At 39.3% G+C, this 17,820-nt stretch overlaps 1 protein-coding gene across 3 annotated transcripts in view; it reads right to left on the reverse strand.

Annotated features, from left to right (window-relative positions):
• Nucleotides 1-5,569, reverse strand: part of BRMS1L (BRMS1 like transcriptional repressor) — a 31,175-nt gene extending 25,606 nt beyond the window's left edge. The window contains exons 1-3 of one of the 3 annotated variants that reach the window (XM_081830619.1): nucleotides 5,291-5,412; nucleotides 2,912-3,004; nucleotides 2,210-2,300 (exon numbers count right to left, since the gene is read on the reverse strand). In XM_081830619.1, coding sequence (XP_081686745.1) covers nucleotides 2,210-2,298 — 89 coding nt within the window. In that variant the 5' untranslated portion in view covers nucleotides 2,299-2,300; nucleotides 2,912-3,004; nucleotides 5,291-5,412. Of the gene's footprint in view, nucleotides 1-2,209; nucleotides 2,301-2,911; nucleotides 3,005-5,290 lie in introns of all 3 variants that reach the window. The other 2 variants (XM_081830618.1, XM_006732207.3) reach the window with 2 other exon arrangements.
• Between the last annotated feature and the right edge of the window lie 12,251 nt (nucleotides 5,570-17,820).

The raw sequence follows: 17,820 nt of genomic DNA on the forward strand, positions 1-17,820 counted from the left end.
GGTGGCTCAGTTGGTTAAGCGACTGCCTTCGGCTCAGGTCATGATCCTGGAGTCCCTGGATCGAGTCCCGCATCGGGCTCCCTGCTCGGCAGGGAGTCTGCTTCTCCCTCTGACCCTCCCCCCTCTCATGTGCTTGCTCTCTCTCATTCTCTCTCTCTCAAATAAATAAATAAAATCTTTAAAAAAAAAAAAAAAAGAAAGGAGTGCTATTATGCCCTATGGTGCTAGAACAGGAGAAGCAGGATAACTTGTTGTTGTTGTTGAAGCAGGATAACTTCTTGGGTTTTTTTATTATTATTATTATTGTTATATTTCCCACCTCTTCTAAAGAGGATTTGAGACAGCTTACAGAGATATACAGTACAACAGAATAAAAACAGCAATGAGGCAAGTGGGGCAGATGAAAAGATAATTATAAACCTGGTGCAAAGATTAATTATTTCTAACATGTATTTCTGAATACCAATTCCTTGAGAAATAATCCTATTAACAGTGGTAATGGGTCTACTTTTAATACTTCCTGAGATGAATGAGGCTGGTGGGGGGACCTGGCTTGTGGTCATAATGAGCCATGAAAAAGCAAAAATCAAGGCAACTGCCAGCCCCATGATGAACAAGATTAGGCTTAACGAGTGACTAGCTGCAAAGTGTTCCTTGGTAGTATCTTATACTAGAACTATACAGTAATTTTCATTTCTTGGGAAACCATAAAATATACTTTAAAAGCTCAATAGGCATATCTTAATTAATTGTATGAGAATTATTCCTTCAGGGCTTACCTGTACTAAAATACAAAAGCACAAATTTGCTTCCTCTTTTTCAGAATGATCCTGGATGAACTCTCCACGCTGCCCAAATAATGGATCCTTTGGGGATCCAAACTAATTTTAATTTAAAATTAATAATGTACATCTTTAGAATAAAAAAAAAGATACCATGTTTTTTAAAGCCAAAATTTTAAACTTTGGATTATTTATATTACTTTGTTGCAGTAGCTTGAAACATTTATATATTCACCTCTCATACCAATGAAAGTTAAGACCAGAAGTGGCATAAACAGGATTCATTTAGTAAACAAATCTGTCCCCTTTTAGCCTAGCAATTCCATATATTAAACATGTCTTCATCTCTTCCTTGGGCCTCTCTAGGGAAGAAGTAGGAGAACAGAATAAGCAGCAAAATTATGAAGAATTTATGAAGAGCCAGCTTCTGAATAAATTAGGGTGTCCATACTTTCAGAAGTTTCTTTCATTTACAATTCTTAATATGTAGCTATGCCCCATGACCTTGCCAGCAAGATTCAAAGTAAAAGCTCACCTTTAAGATTTTTTTTTTATCTGCATCTGCATCTATTCTGTTTTCTCAAATCACTGGGGCCCATTCTTGTGTAAGCAGCTGCTCATAAGAGTTCGGGTTTTATGAAGAGGGGGAGAAAAGAGTATCTAATAAGCACCCGCTATGTACCAGCCAAAACTAAGAATTTCACATACTGCTCATACAATCCTTACGGTTAATAATAAAAAAGCTATTATTATACCTTTTTAATCTGTGAAGAAGGCCTGGATTCAGAGCCTATGCTTTTTCTACTCCACTATATTTCCTCCAAAGTACTGTGCCTTAGTGGAAGGAACGCCATAGTACTAGGAGGCAGAAGGCCTGGCTTAGTTTATCACTTCCAGATGAACTATGGGCAAATCACTTCACTCCTCTGAGCATCAATTTTCTCACAGGTAAAATGGAGATAAGGTTATCTTCCAACCTTACAGAGTTGCTGCAAGAAGCAAACTAAATAATGTGAAAACATGTATGTACTATCCAATGTTGATATAAACAAAATTCACTATGCCATTTTTGGGAAATATTTTCTTACTCTAAAATTTTAAAAAATGCTATCTTTACCCAGTTACTTAACAAAGAAATGAATGAAGCAGATTAGAACCAAGGGTGCAACAACCCAGGGAAAACATTTTAATTACCAACATCCATATAGAAATGTTTTTATACCCCCCAAAAAACCTGCCTCAAAACCCTTAGTTGAGTTAATGAGGTCTTCAGCAGGCAAACCACAGTTGAAGCCTCTTTCAGATCAGTCAGTCCCATAAAATACAAAAAGGAAAATACTTCAGAATGAATATAATTTCTCTTGTGCTAATATACATGTGACATGATTGAGATTCAGTGACAATGACCTTCTGACATTACTACTTACTGATCCTTGAGATCGGTAAACTGTTTTTCTAGATTGGACATTTCATCTAAACATTCCATTCTTCTTCTTTCACAGTCTTCATCATCCATTTCTGTTAATAAAAGGCAAAGAGCAAAGAAAAAATTAATTTTATGTTCCAAGTTATCTGAATGTTAATTAAAATGGTAAAAAACAAAACAAAACAAAAAACACACACCAAACTATAATATGAAGTTAGATATGCAAGACCTATATTAAGCCTTAAGAAAAAATAAACATTTACCCAAAGTAACTTCCACTGCAGGTTTTAACGTAAAATACAAATGAGAATTAAAGCTATAGCAATCTCTAGACCTTCTTATTTTTATTCATTTTTAAATCATCTTAAAGGGCTGACATCAAACTATACTATATGAAGTAATTAATCCACTTTTGGTTTATTTTTCATCAACTCAACAGAACTTAAGCACTAAAATGATTATGTCCATTAAAGGACATTGCTCAAAAACACTTTTGGAATTCTTATTTCAGAACTGCTTACATGACTAATTTGCCAGTCACATAAAGAAGAAAACTAATCTCATTCTGTTTTCCACAAGATATCTTGGTCTCCTACTCATATTCTCATTATTCCCTCTCCCCCAAATTACTGTCAGTAAGTGAGAAAAAGGAAAATGAAGAGAAAAACAAGCAAACTTTTGAAGGAAAGCAACTGTTAATTACCAGCTCTCTCCTATTTTCCATATCTTCTATTTTTACATCACATATATTCAACACTTCAGATTAAGTGAAGCACAAGATGATCTGCATCTTGATCTGCATCAAATAAAGGTCAAACTATGAGAAAGAGTTAAATTATGTTCAGTTATTTTCATACAGCAAGGAACTATAGGGTTCATTATTTTTTTAACTTTCCCAAAACAGATTAAAATTATTTCTGGCTCTTAATAGCTTAGTTTTTGGCTATTTAAAACTTGGTCCCTCAAGATGACTCACTTCCCAGTATCTCTGAATAGTAGAGTGTTTTGTTTTATTTTGTTTTGTAGCTTTAGGACCTGCTCAGTACCAAGGTTTGAGAAGAATAAAACTGTGGAAGTTTAACATGAAAGACATATGGCAGAAAAGAAATGCTTTCCCAAGAAGCAAAACTGCATCATTTATTTAATGTCTTTGCGTTTAAAAAACCTGACTTTTGTAGTTCAAATTATTATTACATTCTTCAAAATTAAGTTGTCCATTATTTTCTGGGATGGAATAAAAATCAGTGAAAAATCACAAAAGTCAGCATAAAAATTAACAAACTGATGTCATTTTGTGAGATCCTAGCTCCCATCAAAAAACAACACTTGAAGAGCAAGCATTTTACAGATCTAGAAAATATATTCACATACAGCCTAGATGTTCTTTCTCTGTATTGCTCACTTACGAAATCGCACCTGCTTTCATGGCTAGGCAGATGACTTCCAAGTTATGCTTCCTATCCCAGGCAGGTTCCAATGCCATATTTCCATCTGTCAGTTGACACCCTGACTTAAATATACCACCATCACCTCAAAAGCAACATGTCTGGAATATTCTAACTTCCATCTTCATCTCAAATCTTTCACTTTTCTATTTCTATTCAGGCTATTTCCATTCACCTTGTATCTGGGGTTTTCCTCTTACCTTCACTCCTAATAAACTTGCATACATCAATCTTGTTTTGTGCTTTTTTAAAATCTTTCACATCTATACCTTCTTTTCCTTTTCTAGCTCAAATCCTTCTCCCAACAAAACTGGTTTCTCACTCTTTTGAATAAGCCTAAACTCTAGCCTTTGCTTTTCTTATATTCCTCCCAATCCAACATACCACCCCAACCCAAATTCTAGCCATTCTTCAAGATAATTAAAATAATCCCACCTTTTTCAACTAGCCTTTGCTGGCCACCCTATTCTGAAAAGATTTTCTCTGTCTCTGAAATCCTATAGCATTGTTTACAGTTAAGTATTCATTTGGTAGTTTACTCAAGTACTGATTTATGACAGCTGTTTAATTGAGATCAGATCATAACTATTTATTTATACCTCACACTGACTGGTGCCCAGTGCAGCTCAAGAAAATCACTCATAAATGCCTATTTGGGGATGGCTAATTTATTGATTGAAATTACATACTTCCATGAAGGTTTGCTTTGAAAGAGAAACCTGAAAAAGAGTGTATCAGGGCAATAACAGACTGTCATCAAATCCTTGCTTTACATGGCCAAAATCAGGCCAAGACAAAGAAGTTTAAGTTTCATCCTCATCATATGGAATAAAAGAAAAAGAATCCAGGCAATCACATATTCCATTTCTTTTTTAAATAACCATCCTAAAAGTTTGCAGAATTGACCTATGATGTTAATCTGCCCTCCAACCCCAAAAACCTGAAAGAGCCCAAAATTAGAAAAGATTCGGAAAATTTCAGAGCTCCCCCAAATCAGCCAATTTATATGCATATGAAGATCCAAAATCACCCCTGATGTTGCGCTCTTCTCAGTCTTGCAAAGTTCAGAGAGATACTGTAAATGGGACAGCTACAAGTCAGCCCCCGCAGGAGCGCTGATGTCAAGCGCTGACTGACAGGCTGACTTGGAAACTGAGATTAACAAATTCTAAACCAGCCAAGAGCCGGCACAAATCTAACCTCGGCCCTGACAACCCACCCATGTTGAGAGGGGTTGGAAAGATAAAAATAAGGAAAGAAGTCATTGGTCTGGGGCTAAGAGTTATTTCCGAGGTCTCCTAAACAAGTTGGGGCATTCCGGCTTTGGTCCAAAGCCCCGGGCACTGCCCGGAGGTCCCCAGGGCGGGTCCGACGGCGAGCAGGACCGCGCGGCGTCCGGGAGCTGGGCGAGCCCAGGCCCGCGCCGGGTCCCGCCCCGCCAGCAGGGACCTGCCTGGAGCCAGGCAGCGCCCCACGACGAGTCCGGGTGCTGCCGAGGGCCGGGAGCCAGTCTCCGCCCCTTTCCTCTCTTCCCCGCCCCGCACTCCCAGCAGGACGCAGCTGCCCGGCGTGCGGAGAGCGGCCTGGCGTGCGCCCGGCGCGAGGACTCAGGGTCCCGGCCCCGGTGGGTTGCACACCTGAGCTATCTCCATCCTCGGAGACCGAGGAGCTTTCCGTGTCCTCGTCCTCTGAGCTGCTCCCCTCGTTTTCGGCGTAGTCCACCTCCATCTCATCGTGATGGTTCGTTTCCTTCTTATCCCCTCGGGAATGGACTGGCATTTTCCAGCCGCGCCGTCGCTTCCCACTCCCGGCGCCCAGCCCAGCCACCGCCGCTTCAATGAAGGGCGCGCCGAACGCCCCGACCCACCCAGCGGCCGAGCGCGTTCTGAACCCCCTCAGCTCCTCCCCGCCCCCGGCCCGAGCCTCACAACCTAACCCGCAGGCTCTGCGCTGGGAGCTCTGCCATTGGTGGAGGCAGTCCTACGAGCCGGGGGGCTGGGGCTTGCCCTGCTCGGGTATGGTTGGTTGCCCGTAATTACGGCGCGGCCTTGCAATGTGTGTCGGGAGTCGTAGTCCTTACTGCTCAGACCTGCAGGGGCTGCCGCCTTCCAAGCTTTGACAGCCCTGTTCATTTCTTGCTTGTGGACTTCAAGTCCCACAATGCACAAAACCTGACAGACTCGATCGCAGTTTATAAACTAAACAGAAACAGATTGTGTGAATTTGGTCTCTATTTATTCTTTTCCCGCCAAATGATTGTCCGAGCTCCCTGGCTATCCAAGATGTTACTGTCAGATATGAAAAGGTCTTTTGCCTGAGGGTTTTCCTCCTCGATGAGCCTGGAGGAACTGGAGAAACTTCTACCTAAGCACCTTAATTATACCACTAATAAGCTATTATATTTAATTAATAACTGCGGACGATAACTTGCACTTTCTATGTTGAAGAAAAATCTTTAAGTCGTTCTTGAAACATTTGCAACCAATAATATAGAGGGGAAGGAAGTTTTATCTTGGCATTTTCATCTAGTATTTTTTGCATTCATTTTTTATTACAGACAGAATGAAGATGCCACCAGGCTTGATTTAACTTCAACTTTCTTTCTTTCTTTTTAAGATTTTATTTATTTATTTTTGCGAGAGCGAGCACGAGCGGGGGGGAGGGGCAGAAGGAGAAGCAGAGTCCTTGCTGAGCAGGGAGCCTATAGGGGACTCCATCCCAGAACCCAGGGATCATGACTTGAGCCAAAGGCAGACATAGATTGAGCCACCCGGGTGCCCTTAACTTCAGTTTTCGATGAAAAATACATATTTGACTCAATGAAATGTTAGATTTTCTCAATGATAGGTAAAATAGACAAGGAAGACTCAGTAAGTATCATAATACATTATAACTCATATTAACTGACTACTTTTACCCTGTATCAGATACCTTGGTAAGCTCTTTACATGAATCATAATGAGTTTAATTCTCAATTTAATAGCTCTGAGGTAGGTACTATTATTATCCCCATTTTACAGATAAGGAAACTTAATTTGCAGACAAATCTAAAAACTGTATTTTAGCCACTCTTCAGAAGGCAGAGCTTCTTCTTGAAGTGGCAGTTTGCTATTAAAATATCTCATAGAATATTGTGGATTGTACAGCATTTATTTCTCCAACAAGGTCCAAAGACATTTCAAGGAGAATGGTAAGGGTATCAAGGCATAATTGCATTAAATTTAGATTTAGAATTTAATGACAGAAACCATTTCAAGTTCTACCCATTTCTACAGGGTTAAATCCAAATTAAGGGGCTTTTATTATCTAGTGTCAGCCTACTTCTCTTCTTCTTACTATGTTCTCCAAAACTGAAGTCTTCAGTTGCTAAACACACAAAACTGTTTCCCATTCCAATGTCTTTGCACACCTTGTTCTCTCTGCAATCCTCTTCTACTCTTTTTCTTTTTCAAAGCCACTTTCTTGACAACATGCATCACCAACCCAGCACCCCCACCATTCAGTAGGCACTGGTGTTCCTTCAGACTGCTGCTGTATTTTGTACTCTGCAACTTTGTATTTGTTTTCTATCATACTGTATTGTGAATTTTTTAGCGGCTGCATCTCACCTATTGGATTGTGAGTTCCTTGAGAACAGACACTGTCTTAGTCTGGGATGAGATTTCAAAGGCATACAGTAAAGGCAGGTAAAGTTAAAAGATAGCTGGAAGGGTGCTAGTACATACATGCACATTATGTAAGTGGTGTGGACTAAAAAGGGGCAGCTGTTTTAGCTCCAGCCAATTGTTATGATATCAGAATTCTGGCTTAGATGCTGGACCCTCCAATTTTTGAGAGACACTAGGTATTTAGAGCTCTATGTGAACTATCCAGATTTGTAAACATTTTCTCAGGTGTGTTTTTTGTTGGTGGTGGTGGTGATGGTTTGGTTTGGTTTGGTTTGGTTTGGTTTCTTAAACCCCAGACCAAACAAAAACAGCTGTGGATAAAATCCCTGGCCTGGCCGGCTGAGGAGGTAGAGCAGGATACTATTGATCTCGGGGTTGTGAGTTCGAGCCCCATGTCGGGTGTAGAGATAACTTTAAAAAATAAAATCTTGGGGCGCCTGGGTGGCTCAGTCGTTAAGTGTCTGCCTTCGGCTCAGGTCATGATCCCAGGGTCCTGGGATCGAGCCCCGCATCGGGCTCCCTGCTCCGCGGGAAGCCTGCTTCTCCCTCTCCCACTCCCCCTGCTTGTGTTCCCTCTCTCGCTGTGTCTCTCTCTGTCAAATAAATAAATAAATAAAATCTTTTAAATAAATAAATAAATAAAAATAAAATCTTAAAAAAAAAATCCCTGGCCTCTGTTCATCTCTGTTCTATCAGCAGCTAGGAGAGTGTGTGTTAAATAGAAACAATAGCTTAGATTTCTGGTCACTCTTTCCATGCATTAATTCATTTAATCATTGTAACAACTTTATGAAGGAGATACAGTTATGCCTTCCATCTTGTAGAGGAGGGAACTGAGGCACAGAGCAGTTAGATTGTGTGGCCAATGTCACACAGCTAATAAGTAGCAGACTTACAGTTTGAACTTGGAGAGTTGGCCATCAGAGCCTGTACTTACCCACCAGCATACAGTGCCCCTCTAGCAGGTGCTTTCTGTTTCTGCTGTTCAAAGAAAAAAACGGAAGTTGGAGAGGGGGCATGGATTCTAGCCCTGCTTCTGCTAGTCACCAACCAATTAAATCTGGCAAACCACATAATCTCTGGTCAGTTGTAAAATGAGAAGGTTGTATTAGGTTATCTTAAAGTTCTCCTCCAGCTCTAAAGTTCTGGTCATTGTTACATTTGGGTTTAAGGCAGACAGAATAATAGGACATTATGCAATTAGAGTTACATGATGGTGTTTTGCTTAAAAGGAGAGTTTCTCTCCCCACTCCCCAAAGAGATTTTAGAAAAGATGTGTAGGGAATATAAGAGGAACTATAATAAAGAAAAATTAATAAGGCTGGACAAGAATATTGTCCATTTAGAAAGGACAAATTAATGTAAAGAAAGCTAGGAAAGCAGAATGAGGTTTCCTCAATCAAGGCAGTTAAAGAGATAATAATGATATTTTACATTTAGGTAGCAATTTGCCTTTTACATAGGCCTTTACACAATCATTAGATACATCCTAAGTCTCACTTTTCATTAATCCTTTCATACTTATTCATTTATTGTCATCAGCAAAATCCACTCTTTCTTCATCCTCTCCTCTGAACAGACCCTTAACTTTCTTGTTCTAAAGGAAACAGGGCTCTCCCCTAAGACCCTACTTCCTTTGCACCCCTGCTCCAACTGAGCCTTGTCATGGAGTAGATATGCTCTTTGTCCTCCTTGTTCCTTCCGGATGATCCGTCCTCTCCTCTCCCTAAAAACCCCCAGCTTTTCATCAGGATACCAAATAGTATCTCTACTTGTGGCTATCATCTGCATACCCTCAAGGTCAAACCCCACCCCCTCGTTTTTTGAAGATTTTAGCTCTTAGCTCATTCTCTCTAATGGAATGCCTGTCATAATTCTTGGTCATTTTAGTATTTAAATAGATAATTTTATACCACTTCATTTCCTATTAGGTTTGCTTTGGTATACAGTAGACATAAAATAATTTTGACTTTATCCTTCTAGTCTTCCTCCCATATCTTCTTTGGGGTAACTTTTTAAAATCTTTTTATTGTGGGGCACCTGGGTGGTTCAGTCGATTAAGCATCCACCTCTTGATTTCGGCTCAGGTCATGATCTCAGGGTCCGGAGATTGAGCCCCGTGTCAGACTCTGCGCTCAGCACAGACTGCACTTGTCCCTCTCTCTTCCCCCAGCTGGCAGTCTCTCGCTGTCACTCTCTCTCTCTCTCAAATAAATAAAATTTTTAAAATCTTTTTATTGAATATTTTAATATTACATTATAATTTAAACACATAGTAAGTTATTCAGCATATTATATGTATAACACGGTACCCATCTCTAAGCTTTCTCAAATCTTATATATTACATTTGCTCCAGACCCCTCCTCAATCCCAAGTCTCCCCTTCCCTTTCCAAAAGAACCATTATCCTAACTTTGGTGCTTTTGATGGCCATCCACGTGTACATACTATTTTTGTATATGTATGTATCCATAAATAATATATAAGATTATCTAACATGTTTTAAAGTGCTCATATTTTAAAGTAATACACTACACATCATCCTACAACTTCCTTTTTCCTCATCAATATTGTGATATTTATCCTCTGTGATATGGCTAGCTCCAATCCAGTTATTTTAACCTGCTATAAGGTATTCCATTGACTACATATATTCCATTGAATGAATATTTAAAAATTTATCATTTACCTGTTAATGGACATTTAGGTTGCTTCAAAATTTTTTGTTATTAAAAACAGTTGCCTCAATGAAATTGCTGTATGTATCTTTTGGGCCTTATGTGTAAGGATTTCTCTAGGTCACTGGTCTCCACAGTGGGGCGTGGGTATCAGGGAGTATATCCTGGAGGACAGGAAGAAAATATTAAAACTTCCATTTGTATAATTTTCAATTTCATCTTTGTCTGGAATAAAGTAGATGTTCAGATGCAGCTAGAAGTCCATTTTTTTTTTTTTACTCTGTTTCACCCTCATGTTCCTTGTGTTTGTTTTTAATCAGGAGATCCTGCCTCCAAGGGGAGGCAAACTTAATTCCAATTGTCACCACATGGTGGAGCTGAGATATCAATGTACAATCCACAAACCTTGTCCCTACTGATTGACCCTGGCCAGATACTGGTAGCTGGAAAAACAAAGGCAGAACACCAGAGGCTACAACTAACAGCTAGTACTCAAATCAAGGTAAACATTTTATTTTTTTATTTATTTTTAAAAAGATTTTATTTATTTATTTATTTATTTATTTGACGGAGAGAGAGAGTACAAGCTGGGGGAAGGGCAGGCAGAGGGAGAGGGAGAAGCCGACTCCCCGCTAAGCAGGGAGCCCGATGCAGAGCTCAATCTCAGGACCCTGGGATCATGACCTGAGCCACAGGCAGACGCTTAACTGACTCAGCTACCCAGGCACCCCCAGGGGAAACATTTTAATCATTCAAACTAAAGGGGTTTTAGGGACCTACACTGACAAATAGCAGATACCAAATTATGATTATACCAATTATATGAGACCATGATTTCAACTGCTTAGGAATGAAACCCCCTAAATGTGCTTGAAATAGCCTGGTCACTGGCATAGGACCCAGTCTTGTATTAATTCTCTATTTGCAGAAATTAATTCTGGGATTAGTTCAAGTATAAATTTGATGACATTTCTGTCAGCCTACTTATGCTATTATTATTATTCCACTGTCTCATGGCTCAAATTATCATGTTCTTTTCTGTGGGCAATATCCATTTTTTTTTTAAGTAGAGAAATTTTATTTTTCTCTAAGATTTTTCTCAAGAGTAAATAGTTTATATGCAGTTTTATTTTTATTTATTTATTTTTATTTTTTTAAAGATTTTATTTATATATTTGAGAGAGAGAGACTGAGAGAGAGAGCACATGAGAGGGGGGAGGGTCAGAGGGAGAAGCAGACTCCCCGCTGAGCAGGGAGCCCGATGCGGGACTCGATCCAGGGACTCCAGGATCATGACCTGAGCCGAAGGCAGTCGCTTAACCAACTGAGCCACCCAGGCGCCCCTTTTTATTTTTATTTTTATTTTATTTTATTTATTTATTTGAGAGATAGAGAGTGAGAGAGAACATGAGAGGAGAGAGGGTCAGAGGGAGAAGAAGACTCCCCACTGAGCAGGGAGTCCGATGCGGGACTCGATCCCGAGACTCCAGGATCATGACCTGAGCCGAAGGCAGTCGCTTAACCAACTGAGCCACCCAGGCGCCCTGCAGTTTTATTTTTAATCTACATTGTTCCTCTAAAGATAATTTTTCTGTATAAAGTGGGTATCTTTTGTTTTGGTCTCCCCACCATCCATCCCCTTTCTGAAGGAATAGCTTCCCAACTTTCCCTTCAAAAACCCCCTTTGCTCCATTCAGCCCACATGGCTCAGGTGACCAATCAGAATATTCTATTCTCCTAGTTCAGGGATGGACATGTGGACAAACCTAGGCCATGATGGGCATTGCCAGAACTTTTATTGGAGTTATCAGGAAGGAGTTTTGTCCTGTGGAATTAAAAGTTCTATTATGCCTATGAGCTTAAGTTTTCTAGGGCCATTTCTCCTTCCACGTGTGACTGGAACAGGGCAGCAGGGATGGGAACCAACATAGAGGACAAGCAATGCTGAAATAGAAAGATTCAGGCTGACATGACTTAAACGCCTGAATCTGTATGTGTTCAGTGTTAATCCTTAGAGTTTCAGTTACATGAACCAATACATTCCTCTTTTTACTGAAGCTGTTTCGCTTGGTTTTGTTTGGCACATACAGCTGAAAAGTGTTTGGACTAAAACAACTAAATTTTTATTTAAAACATGCATGTGTTTTGGATGGAAGCCATGAATATTTTTATTTTTTATTATTTTTTTTAATATTTTATTTATTTATTTGACAGAGAGAGACAGTGAGAGAGGGAACACAAGCAGGCAGAGTGGGAGAGGGAGAAGCAGGCTCCCCGCTAAACAGAGAGCCCGACGCGGGGCTCGATTCCAGGACCCTGGGACCATGACCTGAGCCGAAGGCAGACGCTTAACGACTGAGCCACCCAGGTGCCCCGCCATGAATATTTTTAAATATCCCGTTGTAATTTCTTATCTATTCTTGTTAAAAGTCCCCCCTCATATTCATTTGTATGTTAACTATCTAATGTACCAGCACTAGGTACTGTGCTGGTTTCAAGAGATTTATTGGTAAACAAAACAGATACAGCCTATGCTTGCATAGAGCTTACAGAAAAGTGGAGGGATAAATATTAAGAATTCACTATACAATTTGAGATATGCTTTCTGTTGGTGTTATGGGAGTATAAAGCATGAAGACCTGATTAAGATGAGGAGTGTCAGGTGAGGCCTCTCTATTTCAGGCAAGACTTGAGAAGTGTGTAGGAGTTAGCCCAGCTAGGAGGGAAAGGAGGAATATTATAAGCTGAAGGAATACAGTATGTAAAGTTCTTGATGGAGGAAAGTGCTTAGAGTGTTCATGTTTGAGGAATTAAGAAACCACTGTGGATGGTCATTGGTGTTCAAGGTTGAAAATGGCATGAGGTGAGGTTGGTAAAATAGGCAAAGGCCACACCTCACAGGGCTGGGTAGGGAGTTTTTTAAAATCAAAATGCAGTGGGCTGCCAGTTGGGAAGTTTATAGGAAGAGATGATTAGATTCTTGTTAAGATTACATTAATTTTAAGATCAGATCTGAAAAAGATCACTGGGATGCTTAGTGGAAAATGTATTGGATAGGAATAAGGGAAGGAAATAAATCAATCAGATGCTGAGGTAAGATAATAGTGGCTTAGACAGGGCAGAGGCTGTGTGGACAAATTTGAAATAGCTGGGAGGTACAATCAAAACTTAGTAATGAATTAAATGAGAGACAGGATATAGGATATAGTTTACTTATCTCCCTTCTTTTTATTTTTTTTTTGGAGGGGGGGGAGGGAGAGGGGAGGGGCAGAGGAGAGAGAGAATCTTAAGCAGGCTCGAAGCCCAGCACGGAGCTCGATCTCACAACCCTGAGATCATGACCTGAGCCACTATAATATTTCTTCTAATGCTTCTTGACTTATGTGTGAATGTTGCCTGTTTTCTCTAAAAATTAAATCATAATCTATGAAATTACAACAGAAAGAGAGTACAAAATACATTGACTTTGGAACTGATGGTTTAAAAGCAGTGATGGTCAAAATGCTTGGTACTTGAGCATAAAGACAGTGGCACCAAAGTGTACTAATATTCTTTGCATTCTTCACTGCTGATTTCACTTACAAACATCCTTGATGAAGGAGTAAAAATTATTCTTTATGAAATCCCAAGTAGAGAGCACACATCTTTTTAACATTTTCTTTGGCAAAACGGGAAGTAGCATCAAGCACGAAAGCTGCACACTGAAGTGCAGTGGTGGTCTTAAGGAAAAACACCTGTGCAATTGAGTTGTGATCTGACCTAGCAGCGTGATTCAAGGAATGGCATTTTTCCTGGAATGAACGGACAAGCTGACATTATTCAGAGTTGGATATCTGGCAAATATTTTCACAAAAATCAAATAAACAAAGTGAGACTGTTCCTTTTAGTAAAACAGTTGGCACTGTTGGTTTCCAAGGATAAAATTCAAGCTTCCAAATGAAAATTAGGAATTTAGAAAACTTTTATCCACTGGGGTGAACATAGAATCCAATCCTTAAAAGATTTTCCAATGTATGTGATTTTTTAAAAAGATTTATATTGCTTAATGAACTGTTGAACTTCAAATTGATATTTGAAGTATCTGCATAACTCAGTGCTATTTTCCACATAGCAATTGCATAATATTACAAAATTATGTCTAGGTAGAAAATGCATTTAAAGTGCAAGAGTTTAATGTACAGATACAAAAAGTTTACTGATATGCTTTCATGTTCCACATTGCAGCTAATCTTTAAGAAACTACCACGTGTTGATTTTAGTTTAGTTTTAGTGTATTGTTGACAATTATCTGAAAAATCTATTAAAATAATCCCCTTTTTGGGAACCCTCTTACACTATTGGTGGGAATTCAAGCTGGTGCAGCCACTCTGGAAAACAGTATGGAGGTTCCTCAAAAAGTTGAAAGTAGGAGTGCCTGGGTGGCTCAGTTGTTGGGCATCTGCCTTTGGCTCAGGTCATGATCCCAGAGTCCTGGGATCAAGTCCCGCATCGGGCTCCCTGCTCAGCGGGAAGCCTACTTCTCCCTCTCCCACTCCCCCTGCTTGTGTTCCCTCTTCGCTGTGTCTCTCTCTGTCAAATAAATAAATAAAATCTTAAAAAAACAAAGTTGAAAATAGAGCTACCCTATGACCCAGCAATTGCACTACTAGGTATTTACCCCAAAGATACAAATGTAGTGATCTGAAGGGGAACCTGCACCCCAATGTTTATAGCAGCAATGTCCACAATAGCCAGACTATGGAAATGTCCATCGACAGATGAATGGATAAAGAAGATGTGGCATGTATATACAATGGAATATTCAGCTATCAAAATGTGAAATCTTGCCGTTTGTGATGACCTGGATGGAACTAGAGTGTATTATGCTAAGTGAAATAAGTCAATCAGAGAAAGACAATTATCATATGATCTCACTCATACGTGGAATTTAAGAAACAAAACAGAGGATCATAGGGGAAGGAAGGAAAAAATAAAAGAAGACAAAATCAGAGAGGGAGACTCTTAATTATAAGAAACCAACCAAGGGTTGCTGCGGGAGGGCCGTAGGAGGATGGGGTAACTGGGTGATGGACGTTAAGGAGGGTACGTGATGTAATGAGCACTGGGTATTATATAAGACTGATGAACCACTGAACTCTACTTCTGAAACCAATAATACACTATAGGTTAATTAATTGAATTTAAATTAAATAATAATAATAAATATTTCCCTTTTCCAATTACATATCTGTATGAGGCCACAAATTTTTCTCATATACTTCAATCAAAAGAATATATGGTATCATAAGTAAGTATCCAACTATCTTCTTTTCTTTTGAGAGAGAGAGAGAGGGAGAGAGCAAGCATGAGCAGGGGAGAGGGGTAGCAAGGAACAGGGGGAGAACAACAAACAGACTCTGAGCTGAGCAGGGAGCCTGACTCTGGGATTGATCGCAAGACCCTGAGACCATGACCTGGGCCAAAATCAAGAGTCAGATACAACTGACTGAGCCACCCAGGCACCCCTCCTTGGTTTTAATTTTTAATAATGTAATAGGTTAGCAAAAGCTCCCGGTGGTCCTCAATAATTCTGATCCTGAAACCAAAAGCTCTAAGAACTGCTGGTCTATCTCTTGATCACTTCTTTGGGTTCTTAATTTTCTAACTGCTAACTTCAGATCTTTGCCATTTGTGTTTCATTAGGTTTCACTTGGTAAGCAATGCTTCTCTTACTCTTACCATGGCAACACAGGTGGCATTTCAGCCTTCTCATTCACAAGTAATGAAACTAAAACAGATACAATGTCTAACATAATAGAAGTAAACGTACAAGGTTATATAATCAAATGCAACCAACTAAGAAATCAGGATTGCACATAATGATTTCCCTCTGAAGAGTGTGGTATGGAAAAGGCAAACCAAAAAAAATTTTTTTCTACATTGGAGAAACTTGACAAAAAATACTTCAGCAAGGTGATCAAGGTCAACATTAATAGTGATAACTCATGCTGATAGTATGTACCATTAATATGATCTGATGAAAATGACACTTAGACTCTGTGATCTTTCTCCCTTAAACCCACAACCTTGGTCTAATCATGAGAAAAACATCAGACAAATTTCAATAGAGCAGTATCCTTCAATAAACCTGACCATTTCTCCTCAAAACTCTCAAGGTCATCAAAACTGACAAAAATGTGAGAAACTATCACAGCCAAGAGGAGCTTAAGGAGAAAGGATAGCTAAATGTAACAAGGTATCCTGAATAAGATCATGGAATGGAAAATAGATAAAAAATAAAATCTGAATAAACTATGGAATTTAGTTGATAACATATAAGTATTGGTTTTTTGACTAAAATAAATACTCTAACATAAACTGTTAATAGTAGGGAAAACTGTGTGAGAGTTGGACGTATGGGAACTCTTCATATCATTGGTTCAATTTTCCTGTAAATTAAAAATTATTATTATTATTATTTTTAAAGATTTTATTTATTTGACAGAGAGAAACACAGCGAGAGAGGGAACACAAGCAGGGGGAGTGGGAGAGGGAGAAGCAGGCTCCCCGCAGAGCCTGGAGCCCGATGTGGGACTCGATCCCAGGACCCTGGGATCATGACCTGAGCCGAAGGTAGTCGCTCAACCGACTGAGCCACCCAGGCGCCCCAAATTAAAAATTATTAAAAAAAAAAAGTCTAGTGAGTAAAAAGATCAGTGGTTGCCAGGGGTTAGGGGGAGGGGTGAATAGGTGGAGCACAGAGGATTTATAGGGCAGTGAAAACATTCTGTGTGATACTATAACAATAGCACATGTCACTATACATTTGTCCAAACCCATAAAAAGTATATCACCCAAAGTAAAACCTAAGGGAAACTATGGTCTTTGGGTGACAACAATGTGTCAATGTAGGTTCATCAGTTGTAACAATGTCCCACTCTGGTGGGAGATGTTGATGATGGGGGACGCTGTGCATGTGTGGGGGCAGGGAATACATGGGACATCTCTGTACCTTCCTTTCAGTTTTGCTATAAACCTGAAACTGATCTAGTAATGTAACATGTTCGCATTTGGGAGACTGATTTCTTGGGATGTACATGGTTTTAAACTCAAGTTTTAAATTCCAGTTTTCACAAGCCATATTTCAAAGAGAATTTTCTGGGGTTTTCTTTTCATAATAAATATGTCTCCAGAAGGGAGAACTTATGCTTTCAAAGGATTTTAGTATTTACATCATTGGGAAAAGAAAATCAGGCAGTTATATTGAAATTACACTTACGCCAGTGTGTTTTACAATGGTATTTCCTTTTGGTGCTATGCCAGACATATAACGATTACTAATGATATGTTACATTTTTTATTTTCTAAAATTATTTCATTCATTTGCTGTTTACTGAGTGCCTGTGCAAGAGAAAGAGGTGGGAACTTAACATCCATTCTTCCATTCAACAAATATTTATTGAGCACATTTTATAACAGGCACTTTGCAAGAAGATTGGGGTACAGCTTTAAACACAAGCTATATGTTCTCTCTCCTGTGGGAGTTTGTAGTCTAGTGGGAGAGCAAATCTTTATAAACAATTACACAAATTGCTCTATTACAAATGTATGAAGGAAAGAAAAAGAATGTTATACAATATGGCAGCCATTATAGAAGTAACTTTCGATACCATTTCTCACCTAATTATCATAACTATGGATGTGGTTTACATATGAGGAAAATGAGTTTCAGAGAGATTAAACTATATGCCACGGATCCCAGAGCAAGTAAATCCTGAAGTGGAATGTCTAATTCAGAGCTATCTAATTCTAAAGATCATGATTGAAAATAGTGTATTATTT

The sequence above is a fragment of the Leptonychotes weddellii genome, chromosome 9 (assembly GCF_054177405.1).
Source record: "Leptonychotes weddellii isolate Sample4059 chromosome 9, ASM5417740v2, whole genome shotgun sequence".
Classification (NCBI taxonomy): domain Eukaryota; kingdom Metazoa; phylum Chordata; class Mammalia; order Carnivora; family Phocidae; genus Leptonychotes; species Leptonychotes weddellii.